The 17,392-nt window shown below is 39.2% G+C and overlaps 2 protein-coding genes across 13 annotated transcripts in view; one reads left to right on the plus strand and one right to left on the minus strand.

The window, feature by feature from the left end:
- GIGYF2 (GRB10 interacting GYF protein 2) overlaps positions 1-17,392 on the plus strand; it is a 73,039-nt gene that overhangs the window by 28,460 nt on the left and 27,187 nt on the right. The window lies entirely within an intron of this gene.
- On the minus strand, positions 8-17,388 carry KCNJ13 (potassium voltage-gated channel subfamily J member 13). Its single transcript, XM_021393466.1, has 3 exons — positions 12,517-17,388; positions 7,053-7,533; positions 8-6,343 (listed from the first exon to the last, which is right to left on the minus strand). Exons 2-3 carry the CDS (start codon positions 7,528-7,530, stop codon positions 5,721-5,723), a joined length of 1,101 nt encoding a protein of 366 aa, XP_021249141.1. The 5' UTR covers positions 7,531-7,533; positions 12,517-17,388; the 3' UTR covers positions 8-5,720.

The raw sequence follows: 17,392 nt of genomic DNA on the forward strand, positions 1-17,392 counted from the left end.
ATGGTTATGTTACTGTATGGGTAGAAGATGGGAGGGAGGAGCAAGGATATGTCTGGGGGAAAGGGCTTGTATGTACTTAAAGCTTTCTTACCTGCTTCAAGTTTATTATTAATAGAAGGTTCGTGATACTGTGCTGCTTTACTCTGAATGTACTTTCAGTGTTGCTTCCGCCCCAAGTAGATTTTATTTATTCAACTAAGTCGTGTTGTCTGTAGTTGGAACAAAATTCTTGTGCATCTAAGAAGAGCCTTCACTGATTAGCTCTGTGGTACTCTGTGGAATTGGCCATTTAAACGCAGCTTTTAAATATCCCTGGCATGTGTTATTTTGGTATCTAGAGCTTCTGGACCATGTCAAGTGTTTGGTTTCTCTTGAATACTCACTTGTGTGGGGTAGATTCTGATGGCACTTTGTTGAGGTTCCCATATTTATGGAATGAATGTCTGTCCAACTAGTTTAAGTTCTCACAGAAATCTTCTGTACGTTCAAGTTGCTTGTTTCCTCTTGTCTCCCAGTACAGCTGAAAGACTATATACCAGTAAGTGTATCTGCTGTGTTCCTGATTATATTCCTTAAACAGTTCACACTGGACATGTTCAGGAAAAATCATTAATTTTGACCCAGTGTATCTCTTCGATTATTCACCTGATTTTGATTTGGAGTGTACTGCTGCCTGGAAAGTGGAACATACCCATTTAGGTAGAATCTGCATTGTGTGAGTGATAAGAAGGAAGGTTCTCCTCTGTCAGCTAGGTGTATTTTAAGTTCTGTTTCATGGGATCGTGCACTGCTTGTTCCCTCATGTGACATTGCCCTTTCTCTGTGCCATATTTCCACGTGCATTTACTGCAGCTGTGTTTAGTGGGAGTTCTTGGCAGGACTGTCAGCAAACTCTTACTAGACTTTTTAGTAGACTTTGAAGGAGACTTGGCTAAACAGCCTCCATAGTGAATGTGCTGGAAAAGCACAGGTCAGAAAATATGGTTGCAGGTTGGCTTTTAGAACAAAAACACCCAGAAGAGATTCAGTTGCAACTGGAAGTTGATAGGAATGTGTTTTAATGCCTGAACAGCAGTCAATACTTATTAATACTTATTTATTTTTTTAAAAGAGAGTGGTATAAGTTTCTGTCTCAGTAATCCAGATTACCATGGTGGCCCATGCTTCTGGGCATCTTAGTACTGTGTTTCCTTTCAAAGCCTTCTGAATTCTCTCTCCATGTACACATTGATTCTTTTTCATATATTTTAACAAATGCTTTTCATTTTCTTGTTTTTAAAATGAAAAACGATTAACTGGGATGGTGCTAGTTTTCCTCTTCTCCTCTTTTCCTTGAAAGAGCTTTCTCCTGAAAAAATAACTTGGGATTTCTCTGAGTTTGCCACACTTTATATCTCCAGTAGTGAAAGTTTGTCTTTCAGTGTGTGTTTCTAGTCAGAGACCTTTGGAAAACGGGGAAAAAAAGTACTGCTGAAGTTTCAGGACTGCATTTTTTTAACAAAAGACAAATGAATGTGGAAACAGCAGTAGTAGTATCTGGTTAACAGCAGTAGTAGTATCTGGTTAACATCACTGGTTATTTTTTTTAGCCCCTTTTTGTTCATCTGATAAAATAAAGCACCTCAAATAAAGCACTTCACCAGACTGAACGTTGTGCCAAATTTCTGATTGACACTGTGATGAAAATATTGCCTGTCACTTCAGGATGAGATGCATCTCTCAGTAGAGCTTGAGAACTTAATTTGTGCAAGGTGTTCTTACAGAAGCTGACTTGGACCTGAACCTGGGTGTTAATGCTGAACCTACTTCAGAATGTCTTGTTCGTAATAAGTGGTAGTCATCAGGACTTCGGAGTGCATCTCTGGGAATTATTTTCTGGAAAGATGGTATCTTGTGCTTTCTTAAAGTCGTGGTTCATTGTAAAGGATGAGGTGCTTCCTTTCCAGTTATTAAACTTTACCTAGTACCTAGTTGCTTCTCTTTAAGTCTCTTGCTGAATTACTCTTCTAGTTTAATGTTATTTGACCAAAACCTCTATAGCACAATATAATAGAGACAAGAGACAGAGTCTTTGTGATGTCTTAATGTAAAATAATTAGAGCAATAACAAAGGTAAATGACTGTTTCAGATTAATGGCCTCGTAAGTGGGAGGACCATTTCTTTCCTCTTTATCTTCAAAGAAGTAAGGTGGAATGCAAAGAAGGTACTGATCTGTTTTGATTCAAGCCTTGATTAACAAATAATATGTACATGCTTTTGAATGACAAAACACTTAAAGCATCAAGTACGGATGGTACCAAAAGAAGTTGCTCATTAACACCAGGCACTAGTATATCACTCACACGGTAGTGAAAGCAGGAGGATGGAGTGAGTTAACATGCAGTTTAAAATGTAGGCTAATGTGCTGTAGCAGATACGTTTGTTGATTTCTATTCTGCTTAAAATTCCTAGTTTAGGATTTTATTCTTTAATTTTACTGTGCTGTCAACTTTTTCATTTTCTTTGTTCAGAGTGATCACATTACAAAATTAATAAAGGACAAGAGGAAGCTTTTCTGAGCATTCATAATGGGTGACGAGGCAAGAACCTTTCAATTAAAAATGATGAAGTAAAAGAGGAGAAATCAGTGCAGAAGCACTTCTCAAGTATTGAATAATATACTGTTCTTCAAAGGAGTTTTGCACTTGTAACAGTTTGCAAGTTCACATTTAGCTGATTCTCAACATAAACAGTTCCAGTTTGCAAAGTAAGATGCACAATGTATTTGGAGTTTCTCTTGTGGATTGTGGAAGTCTTGACAGACTTTACTGAGATGGCAAATTGCTTTTGGAAGGCTGAAGCCATTAGCAAAGAAAATGAGCACGTTGTTTTCTAGATCACAGCTGTTTTAGAGTTGCACGAAAGCTGCTTAATTTTCTGTGCAGCCTCTTGACTGATGCCAGCTTAGTAGCTCTGGGGATTTGAGTAGTTACCAGCAATTACACACTGGTAAGAAATAATTATAGATTACACAAGACGTTTAGAAAGTCAGTTGTGGAACCTGATTTAGTTCTGTTTAATGTGTGTTTATTGATTAAGTTGAGTGTAAAAGGGATGCTCCTGTGAATATAACAAGAATGTTGAATTTCTTTCATGTTGCCTGGCTTGTTTTTCTTCCCTTCCTCACTAGTAAGAGGTATATCCAAAGAAGATTCATCACAAGTTTGCTCTTGCAGTGTTATTGAAAGCCTAGAATGCAACTTTGCATCCATGCTTGTGAGCAGTTTTTTCTAGGCTTCTGATTTGCACCATGGCCATTTCCAGTGCTTCTTGAGACCTCCATGGTTCACCAGTTCTGCAGAATGATGAAAGTAATGTGGATGTTCTACGTACCTTTTATTCTGCAGCTGTTCTGAGATAACAATACAGTTGTTCGTATGTCTCATTTGCTTCAGCAGTGTTCTTCAGCTGTATATTCCAAAATGCAGCATTTGAAGATAGCATCTAGGGTATACTAAATGTATTCTTCCTTTATACTTGCTGCTCTACCCCCTTTTAAACATTTATAAATAGTAAATGATTTTTAAAAGAAGGGACAACTTTCAAGTCTCAAGTCAATTTAGAAATTGGACTAAGCAGTCCACACTTTGATTAGATGCTAATTGAAATTAGAAATAGCTTTTTATAGCTTTGGCTCTAAAAGATGTGATTATAGTGCCACCCTGTTGAGATTATACATGTGAATTTTACAATAATTTGTCTGAGGCTGGAGTATGTAAGAGAGAAAACGCAGGGCCTCACACAGAACTCTGCTCTTGGTTATTTTGAACTTGATGCAGAAATCCATTCTGTTGCTCTTGCAATGCTTCTTAATTTGTCAGACTTTTATCAATACATTAGATTGGGAGAGAAGCTGTTGAATAACACTGTAGAAGGAAATAATAGAAAATTATTGGTACTGATAGGAGAATTGAGGAGGGATCTCTAAACTGAGTATGGATCAACAACTGAGAAAAGCAGGGTTGAAGGCTGTGTAATTTGATTGCAAGCTCCACAGTATTCATTAATGCTTTCACATAAAGTTAAATTCCATGAAAGATTATGAGAAAATCTATAACAAAATCCAGTTAAAATTTGTAGTGTGGAGAGGCAGTGCTTAAACAAGTTGGAAACAAGGTGAATTGTAGTCAAAATGTGGCTCTTCTGTTTCTTTCTTTTCCCATGTGAAATGTTTTTTTGGAGCTGCTGTTTCCCATTGCCAAAGAGTGAGCAACTCTGTAATGACCAGTGCAATTGCTGGCATAGAAGACTTGTTTGTTATTTTCAGCCATCACGTTATGGAGATTAGGAAGTACAGACCCTAGGACAAAGTAGCTTTTGCTCAGCTCTTTCTGGTTATGAACACAGTTTGCTTTTGAGGCTTGAGAAGAGTTTGCTTAATGGTATCTTGTCCCTTTATTCCTGCTGCTGACCACTGAAGTTAAAAGGAAGCACGTTTCATAAAGTATTATGCTTCTGTAAATGAAAGTTAGTTGTGCCATCTTTGTGGTAAAGGTCTTTTACTTTTGAGAAATTAACTCTATTTTGATACTTGACTTTAAGTATGAACACATAATAGACATTGCTTTTGTTAAGAGGTTATAATTATCCATTGTTCTATTTATTATCTAGCTTTTTAAATTATTTAGGAGCTTCAGATTTAAGTCTTAATTGCTATAGACTTATGAGGCACTTAAATACAAAAGTCTCATGTATAGTTTAATTTTTTATTTTAAAATTGATTGAAGTGTCTTTGTAAATATTTTTGTGCTGTATGTAGAGGCAAATATTGATGTTAAAAGGCATAAAATACAAATGGATGCAGTTCTACTTCTCGTGTGGATGCAATGCATCCTCCTGGGTCAGACCTACTTGAGAAGCAGCACAAAGCTGAGGACGCGTGAGATCCTTTCAAAAAAGCACATCCATTCATTTAGGGTGGTCTGCTTTCCACTGCTAAATAATTTATTTGGTGTTTCCAAATATGAAAAAATTTCCAGTCAGCATTTGCCATATACATCAAGATTTTTTGATAATGTCTTTGTAGACCTATGAGGAGATAAGTTCTCCTTATATTTGACATAACGAAAAACTACAGATAGTATTTACAGTTTTGCTTAATAAGCAAGCGCAGCAGGGGTACTTCTCACTGTTGTGGGAGGTTGACAATACTTCCTAAGAGTAAGTTCATCCCTCTGAAATCAGATATAACCCAGTATCCGCAAAGAGTGAAGATAATAGAAAAATTAGGGTCTTGAATCAACTGAATTGCTTATCCAAGGACTAATGTATTGACTGAGTGACCCCATATAGGTTTTGCATAAGATTTCTCTTGTATTTCTGCTGTCCAATTATGTCACAGGCTGGTTAATTAGGATTTTGCTCAGCTTTGGAGGTCTCTCAGAGTCATGCAACTTTAATTATAGTCTAGTGACTTCAGCAGGTAGCTCTTCTGATTTCCCAGAAGCAGTGCTGTGAATCTTTTACCTGCCTTTGTCCGAGGTGGTTGATCCAGCCTCTCCCAAGCTTACATGGGCACACCAGTTCTTTGCTTTGCATATTGTGTTGTAATCAGAAGGAGGAAAATAGGAGATATCATTAGAAGATGGCAGGGCAAGCAAGGAAGGATGGTTGTCAATGGGACCTCAAAGTTTAATGTAATAATAATTAAAAAAAGCACAAAGTTCAAAGTCTGTTCCATCTATTCTGTGAGGCCAGTCTCAGAGAGCTGGAAGCTGTCGACATGCTGTCCGTTGATGCTGATCTCCTTGGCAGTCCTTCTTGGACTCATTGAGTCAGCTGCAGCTGGGAGCTCAGGAATTATCTTGTCAAAATTCTCCATCTTGATCTGATATTCACCTTTGGCACTGCGGGCTAGCACAGGGGCAAAACGATGGTACAGCATGATCTCTGAGGGGAGATAGGATGTCCTCCTCTGACATATTTCTCCCGTCCCTTCCTGGACCGCTGACAGAAAGACGACTAGCTCAAAATGGCGAGCAGCCTCCCTTTGGAGGAGAGTAGCCAATGGGCTGGATGGGGTGATTGAGTGGTAGTAGGTCAGTGGGAAGGTGAAAAAAGGACACTCATCCAAAGTAATGCTGTCTAGGTGGAAGCCAATACTAGTTTGGTGCAGCTGACCATTCTCCTGTTCTTGGTAAAGAATAGCAGAAATCTGGACGCTGGTCAGTGGGCTGGAGCGTGTGTTAGCCACCTGAAACATAAGGTATGGCTTCCCCTCAGTGTGTGTCACTATGGCAGAGCGAGTGAAGCGGATGGAGAATGCTCGGTTCTTTGGTCGGGCGATCTTTGCCACAAAAGCACCTGTGTCATGGAAAAGAAGGTATTGAAAGTGAGGATCGTGCCTGGGTTGTTTCCCTGCAGTCTCTGAGCTACAAAAAGCAGTCCAAGGGAGTGGAAACTGACTTAGGTGTACAAGGTACTTTTGAAAACTGCAAAGCTGCCCACCTAGTGCTCCTATGTGCTGTAATTAGCAGTAGTATGTAATCTTGATAGGCTACGACTTGACAATTTTTTTGCTTAACATACAATAAATTGAGTATTTAAAGTCTGTTGAAATACCTTAAACCTGAGGAGTACTTCAAGGAGCTTAAAGTATCTCTGAATAATTGCAACATCCTGGAAGTTTCCATTACGTTAAGTACTGAGGAATACATAAATACTGAGTTAAAGATGAATAAAAATCTCTGTCTAGATAAGCGTACAACTGTTAAATTGACTTTACAAATATTAATCCCCTAGAAAAGAATCTATTTCCATTGAGAAATAGATCATGGTGTAATAGGTGATTGAAAGTGGTAAGTGGGGTACTACCATGAGTATCAACCAATGAATGATACTTTCTACTATAAATCTTGATACTGCCTAATATTAACTTGCTATTACATAGCTGAGATCTCATCATCCCTTTAGAAACTGAACTCATCTTTCAGATATCAGCATGATCCGTATTTATTTCTGACTTAAATGTCATTACACTTGTTGTTTCTCAAGATTAAATGTGAGAGATTACCTGTGATGAAAGCTTCCAGCATGAGCCCTAAGACCATCTGTATTGCAAGCAGGGCAATAGCACTAGGGCAGTCCCCGCTTGGGAACATAGTACCATAACCAATGGTGAGTTGTGTCTCCAGTGAGAAGGAGAATGCAGCTGTAAAGCTGGTGATGTACTTCACACAAATAGTGTGGTTCTCAGGTGGAGAATTGTGGTCCAGCTCCAGGTCCCCGTTCATTTCAGCCAACACGTACCAAAGCACTGCAAAGACTAGCCAGTGAATCACAAAAGAAGCGGAAAAGACGAGCATCATCCATCTCCAGCGCATGTCCATTAGTATTCCCCACGCATCTCGGAGGTATGCCAGACCTTGTCCTTGTGCACCATCCATCTGAAAGGTGCTGTGTCCATCCTTTGTGACCATTCTCAGATATCTTTGGGTTAGGAGGGGAGCGCTGGATTTGGTGTTATTGCTCTCTATCATATCTGTTCTCATGTTCTGGAAAAGACAAAAGAGGAAAATAGTCTGCAATGCAGCATATTTGTGTTTTGCCTAATGTTCACAGTTCTTGACACGTCAGCAGGGGTTGAAATACTGCAGCCAACAAAGGAGGGCTTATACATTGCAATCCAGAGAAGATTAAGTCAGGAGCCTGGGGTGGAATTTACCACTATTTGTGGTAATACTTAGCTAAAATAGATTAAGTTTGAAAATCTAACTATTTCTCACATTTTCCCTGCTTTAGTCATTGTATATAACTTGTATACTTTTCTTTCCTGAATTTATATTTATCACATGGTTTAAGCCTTTGGAGGAGGGGAGGGTGTTAGGCACACTGTATCTGAAAAGTAGTTTGTCTTCTATCATTTCAGTTTAACTATCAGTTTATTTTTTGTAACTAAAGCAGAGTATAACAGTTTACCTATACTATTATGAATACTATTAACAATACAGCCATGAACACTTCTGTTATTTTTCTAGCGTGATTGTGCATTTCAGGGGGGTGCTGTAGTTTACCTCATTTCTACCAAAGCAGATGTCCTTTCAGGCTTTTCTAGCGTAGGAAATGACTGCTGGCTGTACTTGCTCTGTCTAGCTAAACAGAGTTAGAGCATTCAAGGCATAGCTGTTTTTCAGTCTGGGTTCACTTATGCAAGCATAGGATAGAAAGAAATTCTACAAGCCATAATTATACATGGTATGTTTCATCAGTTTTGTCAGTTTCACATCTCTTTTGGCCCTTTTTCTGAAATATGACTATCTCAACTTGTACATACACTTGCTTTACATGCTAAAGGAATGGGGTTCCCTTTGTGACCCAAGAATGCCATCCTTAGTTTTATGTTGAAACACATTGGATCTAAGGATCCTAGAATTCAGAATGAGTTGATGAAATGTTAAATGAAAAAAAACCCACTATCTTGTCATCTCTGATCCTGTAAACCAGGAGTTTGCATGACTGTTCACTTGCTCTTGATAATCACAGAATCACAGAGTTGTAGGGGTTGGAAGGGACCTCAGGAGATCACCTAGTCTATGTCCTCTACTAAAGCAGGTTCCCTACAGTAGGTTGCACAGGAAAGCATCCAGTTGGATCCTGTGCATCCTCTTCAGAGGAGGAGACACCACGACCTCTCTGGGCAGCCTGTGCCAGTACTCTGTTACACTCATTTTAAAGAAGTTCTGGCCGAGAAGAGCCTGGCCTCACCTGTTTGATTCTTGCCCATTAGATTTTCATAAGCATTTGGTAGGATCCCCTCTCAGTCTTCTCTTCTTTAGACTGAACAGCCCCAAGGTCTCTCAGCCTTGCCTCATAAGGGAGATGCTCTAGGCCCCTCATCATCTTTGTGGCCCTCCGCTGGACTCTCTAGGAGTTCCCTGTTTGTCTTGAACTGGGGAGCCCAGAACTGGATGCAGTACTCCAGATGTGGTTGAAGTTCCTTCCAGCCCCAGCAATTGTGTGATTCTGTTTGAACAGAGAACACTTACAGAAGAAAATGCCTCTAGGTACAGCCTCGTGCATTCTTGAAGAAAAAAAAAATGTGCTTGTAAATTCTTATGGTGTACTGAAGGGCAACATCTGCTTTATAGTCTCAAAGTTATTTGGGCCTGAAAAAAACATGCTGAGAAAATGTGAATCTGGTACTGACTGGTTGATGACAATCCTCGTTACACAGTTAGTAAGTATGATAAGGAAAAGAAAACATAGTTTATACATTTTTTGGCTCTGTTTCAGACCTTCCTTGTATCTATGTGAAGGTAACATCCTTAGCAGCAGGCTACTCTGAGCAAAATGCTGTCAGTATTGTAGGGTCTCAATTTTCCTGATTAAGGAGCTTTCTGGGGTGGTGGTTAATCACTTAATGTTCAGTTAAAGCTCTGAAAAAATCCAGTCAGTCTTCATCATCGGGTTGTTTAGAATGTTTTCTGTGGAAGAAGACCCATTACAGATGTCTCAAAGGAACCTGGCAAAGAGAACCTCTGTTAGCCTCCAGCAGTGCATTTCATAATGGCTCCTTCTTGGAGGTGCATGAGACACTCAGCAGGGAAATTGCCTGTGTGGTTCACCAGGTAACTGCTCTGATCTCATTTGAAAGAGGCTTCTGATTGTTCTTGTCTAGCACTGTTTTAAGACATTGCATAGCTGAGTAGATGGCAGCAATAGCATTGGAAGCTTTGGCCGCAAGTCTAAACTTTCTGGGAAAGGAACTGTGGCAAAGAAACTGTGAATAAGCTTCAAGAGCAATGCAGTTGTTTCAGTATAAAAGGTAAGAAGGTTAACTGCCTTGTGGGAAATAATTTGCTCAGGCTAGAGGATCAGGCTACTGGATTTCTCAAAAGCAGAGTCAACTTGAGTAAATGTGACTTCAAACTTGAAAATAGTGATCTTCCGTATACTACTTTTCTTGCCCAGTGCAGTCAAAAATTTAAATCTCATCTCCCTGTTAACAATAAATGTAATGGTAGTAATAAAAAATGGTAAAGTATATTTTAGACCACCTAGTCTGATCCTGTGCAGTGTGGTCCTTGGTATCTCCACATCAATCCTGGCTTCAGAGTAAGTTTTAGAGAAGACATGCAACCTTGACTTTTGTGTTTTGTTGGGTAACAGGTCTCCATTGCTGAATGGATACAGTTCCTAGGCCAGGTTTCTCTAATGTCATCTTTTACCTTTATGATACGCTTCTTGTCTGGTTTTGTTTTTGTGAAACTGCAGCTTTGGGATGTTTCTTCTGCCAGCTGATAACCTCTGACTAGAAAGACAGGAGCTGTCAGCTAAGATCTTCTTAAGCCTGTCTTTGCCTGCTGGCCAATCTTCAATTTCCATTCACTATTTCTAATCCTTCCTGTTTCTAGTCTATTGAAAATTCAGTGGCTATCACTAACTCTAATGTCTTTGATTCTTTTAGATTTTTTTAAACCTCTTACTTTACTGTCTTTGTCCCTCATTCTGACTTCTTTCTTACAATCTTGTAAGACAAGCCGAGGTAGGGTGAGTACCCTACTGTTAAACCACAGTTTAACTTTTATTAGTGGTTGGACAGGTTCTAAACTGACCAAACTTGCTGAGGATTTGTGTAATAAAAACTTGATCTTACATTTCTAGAGTACAGCTTGCATTTCTGAAATTCACGATCCCACACACCTACCCTCCCACACTTTGCTTTTTTATTGAGATTTTTGCTTTATTGTGTTGTGATGGCTCTTTGAAGTAGCATTGTACTCTGCACCTCCATGGTGCTTTCCTCCATCTTTGAGGAATCTTTACATTGGTGGAGTCTTATTTGCAGTCTTCATGAAGACATAGCAGTGTCTTCATGTTTTTGTTTGCCTTCCAAACTGAAGGCATTGAAAATGACACTTCCAGTCTGCTTTTTGGTAAGTTGATGCACCTGCAACCTTCTGGGAGCCTGAATGCTGTTTTGTGGAGCTTTGACCCAGAGAGACTTTACAGTGCTTCCATACCTCCCCAACTTCCACTCTTAAAATCTGTTCCAGTTGATCTTAAAAGAGACTTGAGGCAGTTTATAGTGTGCTGTTTCAAAGCAATCAAAGACTACTTCCTATTTCCTGAGGGTACTGCAAAAAACTGCTTACAGCTGTAGCAGAACTTGAGGATTTATTAGAACCCAAGTGATGGTGTCATGCCCCCTTTTTACTGGACCTGAGTTCAGGTAACTTTACATTTCTGAATTCAATATATTGATGCTGTAAGGCGTGATCATTCAGATTACCTTTTTTTTTTTTCAGTTTACCCTTTTTTAAGTCACTTTTATGCTATTAAAATGTCAATGTTGCTGTTTTTCCATGGGATGATAATCCTTGATGCTTTGATATTTACCTTAGGAAGTAACTTTTTTCTGGAGTTGATGACTTAACTGGATCGTATGATCTGCATTAGGGGATTGTCTTAGAAATGTAGTTAATTCAGTAAGTATTGTAACTGCTTTAGCTGAAAGCCTATGCTACAGCTGTGAGTAGGATTGTTAGAATTTCAAAGATGTTTGTTCTTTAGATTTTGTAGGTAGTTCCTCATTTAGATGAATGGAAGAAGTTGATGACAGCCTTTTTTTTTTCCCGAGCAGTCTGCAGAATTAAGATAAGTTTTCAAGATTTGATACAAATATAAAAAAATTCTGTGAAAATGAGAACTTCTATTAAGCCCAAGTCATAATTTTCAAAGCAAATAGCACAAAACATAGGATACCAGAGCTTGTATTTTTGACCTTCAGTGATTGTTTATTACAGAGTGCACTTTAGAAAGGGGAGGAAAAAAAGTGAAACAGGATAGAGTGCATCTTATTACAGCACAGAAGAATGACTTGTTAGAGACTTGATTCTTGAAGAGCTTGATGTTTCTGAAGAGCAGTCCTGTGCTATGTGATACAAACTTCCCGAAAGCTTGTCTAGAGTGATTCATTAATGGATTCCTAAGCCAACACTACCTCACAGCAGTGCGTCCATAAGCAATAAATCAGAATGCATTGATTAAAAGTGATTAAAGGCATGACAATAAGTTAGAAGTAGTGAAAGTGGGCCTGAACAGATAGAGCATATTTCTTGTGTTTTTGGTGAAACTGAAGTGAAATGCTGATTTGATGAATGAAACAAGAAGGTGAGGAAGACTTTCTCCTAGTACTTGTGTGTGTAACGCCTGGTTAGACTAGTGGTAGATGTGTGATGCTCCCTTGTTTGCAGAGCACTGCAGAGTCTTTCCCAAACTGCTGATCTTGAAAGCTTTCTGCAAGAATATTGTGTGATGACTTTGGTTTTGCTCTGTGTGCTGTCATGATTGAGGTCGTTTGAGAGCTTTTTCTTTTTCAGCAAGGGGAATCAGAAATTTCTGTTGAAGGTGATACTGATTCGACGAGCTTTAGAAATAAAACTTTGTGCCCTGAGAAACAACTTGAATTTCTTTCATTACAGAATGACAGAACAATTGCTAAACATATGATAAGAAAAATTGTTTTGGGTACTTACCAGTCTTTGAAGGATTTGCTTGTATGCTGGAGAAGGGGTGTACCTGGGCTCTAGAGAAGGGACTGGACCACTTGTGTATTGGTCCCAGCACTGGCAAGAAGCTTCCCACAAGTGACTGGTAGAGATCTCCTTTTCAAAAAAAAAAAAAAAAAGGGGGGTTTGTATGTCTCGTTCCTGTGTTTATAGTGCAAGGGGGCTGGTTTTCATCTGAAGCTGATTCGATTGGTCAGTTTGCCTGCAGGGGAGCTGGTTAGCTCTGATCATGTGGAAAAGAATGCTGGTTTGTTAGGAGCGTTTTTCTTCACCCAACACAAACCCTTAGCAGCCAAGGAGAAATCCTCAAATGCCTACTTGGGGAAGGGGTGCATTTTCCCCTCCCCTCCTTCATCAAGGTTGTTATTTAGATTTGTTTAATCTTGCTTAAAGTTTTACTTGCAAGTTCAAAAGGCCAAAATTCCTCTGGAAAAACTGAAAGGAAAAAGCTCTGAGATTGCTGCTGAGAAACAAGGGGTTGTCTGATACTTTCTTCCTAACCAGTGTTTTGTTGAGGTAGAAAGGGAAGTCTTGTCTTCTTGCTGCTTCTCCTCATTAGGTCCTGGCCTGTTCAGTGGCTCTAGTAAAGAAGTGTGGGCTGCAGCTAACAGTGTAGCCTGTGGTCCCTGCTAAGCTGTAGGTTAATTCTAGTCAGAAGATGTAAATCTGCTGGCTACTTCTCCACATTGCTCCTTTAGTGAAAACATGAAATTAGTGACAGGATTTTACCAAAGCCTGGGAATGAAACAATGCAGACTAGGTAAGTGGAGCTGATTCCATGCAGTAAGTGAAACCATTTTCACTTAAGCTATGTTCTGCCTTTCACTTACCAAGTTAGAGGAAATTGGGAGAGTTCTTGTAAGGAAAATCTTCTTGCTGAAGGAATGCACAGGGCAACCATTGTGCTGCACTACTGAACTGAACTCTGAGGACAGCTTTGTAATGCAGTTGTATTTCTCCCTTTTTTCCCCCTTTATGAGCTGCTGATCTGAGGGCTTTGGTTGAACGTCATATGTAAGAGGATCTGAGAAACAAAGGCTGTGGTTGTTTGCACTAAAACTACTGAAGGCCTGCTGGGAAAATTATTAATGTAGACTTTCCTGCTTAGGGAACAAAATCCTCCCTCATTTTTTTCTTTAACTTTCCCCCAACACTAAATTGCAAAGTGTTAATTCTTTGCTTCATTAGCATGGAACGTTTTTAGTACATGTTCAGGCACAGCACTGAAAATGGTGGTAGGCATAGTGTGACCTTCAGAACCACCGCAAGTAATGTAGTGCCGCCATTTTGGTAAGCCTTTAGGATAGTGTGATGTGACTTGGCCTTGACTCTTCCCTCTATAATCCAGAGAAGTGTCCTCTGAAGAAGATCTTTTATTCACCAGTAGGGTGGCATGAGTGTTATTTGTTTAAAGCAGAGTTTTCTTACAGAATGTATTCTGCACTGTGGAAAGCTTGTGGTGCCCAGTCACATGTTTTCTAATCTGGTTCAGTGGAATGACTTGAAAACAACGCATGTTTGTACAGCAGATGGAGTAGCTACAGTATGTGATTTCCAGGTTAACTTTTGTTCGTATATCTGCATTTAGAGACTCCTCATGCTGATGGGTGGCAGTGGGTTTAGTGAAGAATATAGTGATATTTAATGGCATGTTTAAGTCTGACAATTGAGATTGAGAGTTTATGAAGGGAGAGAAAATGTAGAGACAGCAAATGTCACCAGAACTTCAGATTTCTGTCACTGACTCTGGCTGTTGGTGACTCAATTCACAATGTGTGTTCCCATAGTTAAATGCTGTCCCAATGAGAAGGTAGTATTTCTTTTGAAAAGTTACCTTAACGCCACTTGTTTTATTCTTCTGCAAAATGAGCTACAAAATTACTTGTGTAGGCAAAGTTATTTGAATGCCATTAAGAATACTTGCTGCAAAGGATTTTCTTTTTGTCCTCTTCTTGTGGAAACGTCTGGTTTGCAGCAGAAAGAATAGAACAAATTAACACGCTTGGACTTCCCTGGGTTTTTCCCCTGTTCAGAGGAGGTTGTGTTCCTGTCAGTCCTGCTTTTGTGCTTATTCTCTCCAAGCACTGAGCATGTCACAGGAAACATGGACAGGCAGTGTGGAGAGCAGCACTGTTTGCTATGGTAGTAGATAAGTTCTCTACATGAATGTGTTGCCATGGAGCCATGTCCCAGAATCCCAGTCTTGCCCTTTGCAGTTAAGTCTCTCTTCAACTCCATGTTGCACAGCTGTAGGCTTTTTTGGCTGAATACCACTGGGTTCTATCTGAAGTTTTCTGTAAACACCATTGATGGCTTTGTGACAGATTTGAACAGAGGTGCCCTTTTTTCCTGCTCCTTCTCTTCAGGAAGTCCAGTCAATTAGTCCAAGGCAAAACCATAGACTGCATTTTTGTTTTTTCCTTCTTAAAACATTGCCAAGTACTGACTCTGAACTGGTCATTACAGCTGGAAGGAGTGTTCACAGATCTAGGAACAGTTTGCAGTGTCAGTATACTAGGACACTGTAAAGAGCTGGTTTCTTGGTTGATCTGCCTAATGTTGAGTATCATGTAATGCTGTTTTGACACATAACCTTACTGTCCTCGGATATTGCTTGCTATGGTACCTCAGTACCAGAAAACAGATACGCTGCCTTTTCTTTACTCCCACAGAACTGTGTTATCAGGTCAGTCACCTGGTGTGACATGCTGGAGTGCTGGTTTGTTTGGAAGTTTTTTTTCAATCATGGGTGATACCATCCTCAGATGCAACAAAACTTAGTCCTTCATTGCCTCTTATTGTTTCTTAATTTTTTTTTTAATGCTGTCAAACTTAGAGGAGAGACAGGATATCCCTTCTTTGTGATCTTGGCAAGCACTTTTAAGTTATGTCACCTTGTTGGAGCTGTGTGTTACTAATTCCACGGTGGGCAGTGGGGATGCAGTTTCCTGCCCATGTGAAATACAAAACCTGACTTCAGTAGTTCCATTCTTGGGACCAAAACCAACTGTCTTAAGCACTATGAATAACATGGCCTGAATTGCCTCAAGCATGCCTGTCGTGTACGTGGCTGAAACAGTGATACAGACATCATTGCTGCAGTAGGTTTCACAATATTGTTTATGATGCTACTTTCTTTTCTTTTTAAACCCCAAATGTTTTAGAAGCATCAGTGTAGAGCCTGTGAGCTAATAGCTTGCTAGTGTAAGAGCTGTCTCGAGTATTAATAACAATGGAAGGAAATGACATCTTTTTTTCTTAATTGATAGGACCTTTGTAACTTCTCCAGTGAATGTTGTTGTTAAATGAGTGTCAGATAGTAGCTGTGAGTTCTTCTGAAAAGCATAGACGTATTTTTTAATAAGACTTTTAAAGCTGAAAATAGCTAATTGAGTAACACTTCTTGGGTAACTTTCTGTGAGGAAAAAACAAGCTTGTGTTGTGTGCTGCAGAACTAAAAAAAAATAGTGCATCTTGCTTTTTGAACAAGTTCAGGGAATGACCATATTCTTTATCCTCTGAGTCTGAGGCTCATCTGGTCTGTTCTCTCTTGGGTTAGAATGTCAGTGGTCTTAGTGTAGTGTACAGGAGGCTCGGTTCTGTAGCTGTATTTTCTAGTTCTGTACTGGACGAATACTTCCCAGAATGCACTGTTTATAAAAACTTTGTTCTCAAAGTACAGCAAACATAAGAGTTTTCTTCAGTCAGGTGTTTGTGTCAGTGAAGTAAATGTATCTGTGTTGTATTTGGTTTCATGTAGCTGAGGGTTTTTTTTTTGTAGATAACCCCATAATTTCAATTAGTGCTGGTTAATAGCATCAGTGCTGTAGCATCGTTGTGGTTCTTGTGCAAGTTCTGGTGCTACACAGCTAAATGTACTTGAAGAAATACGCAATCCGTAAGTCCTGAAGCTGGTGCTGCCATTTATTTCAGTGGTGGTGGATCCTTGTTGGGATGAGTCAGCAGTTACAGCAACATGTGTCTAACCTGAGTTAGTGCCACATAATACCGATGCTTTTTGTAAAAACAAATATGTAATCCTTTTGTGACAGCATTGTTCTTCATTAAATACCTGAGAATTTTGTTTTATTTCAAATACAGCATAGTATACATTAGGAAATAAAGCTACCCAAAATTTCTGATAGATTGCTCAAGCTTAGGGAACATAGTTGCTTCTAACTCACTCTTATACTGATCTCAGCTCTCCGGAAGATGGCTTCAAAGAGTAATATTAACACTCTTACGTATTTCTTATTTAGTCCTTAATCCTCTTCTACGTTTTCAGTCTTTCCTAAAATTTTGCAAGAATTTGCTGTACATCTTATAAGATTAAATACATAGCTCATCTTTTCAATATGCAAGTAGCAAATATCTTTGGTTTAAATCAAATTTGTATCGTATTTACATTTTTAATTGTCTCTTCATTTTAAAATGAGGCTTTTTGTGATACAGTGCTTTATTTTTTTCTCTCTGCACATTCTGGTTTCTTAACTTTTAGATATCCTTTTGTCTCATAGTGTCATCTATTTCTCTTCTGTGTTTCCTGTCCCTGTTAAAATTTATTGTATTCTTTTTCTTCTGTGTATTTTTTATATGTACATGCACCTCCCCCAGCCCTTGCTCAGTCTTTTCATCCGCAGGTACATAAGGATGTGGAGGGGTTTCCTAAATGTCTCCCTCTGTCCTGTGTTCCCTTCCGTTCCTCTGCTAAGTTCTACCACCTCTTGTGGTACATTCTTCTCTCTGAGAGAGTAAGATTACAGTCCTTGTGTTTCTAGGTACCTAAAGACTGGACTCGTGTTTCTAGTGTGTTTAGTTACCTGGTTTTTTTTTGTTTTATTTT

This window comes from Numida meleagris, chromosome 4 (genome assembly GCF_002078875.1).
Source record: "Numida meleagris isolate 19003 breed g44 Domestic line chromosome 4, NumMel1.0, whole genome shotgun sequence".
Classification (NCBI taxonomy): Eukaryota; Metazoa; Chordata; class Aves; order Galliformes; family Numididae; genus Numida; species Numida meleagris.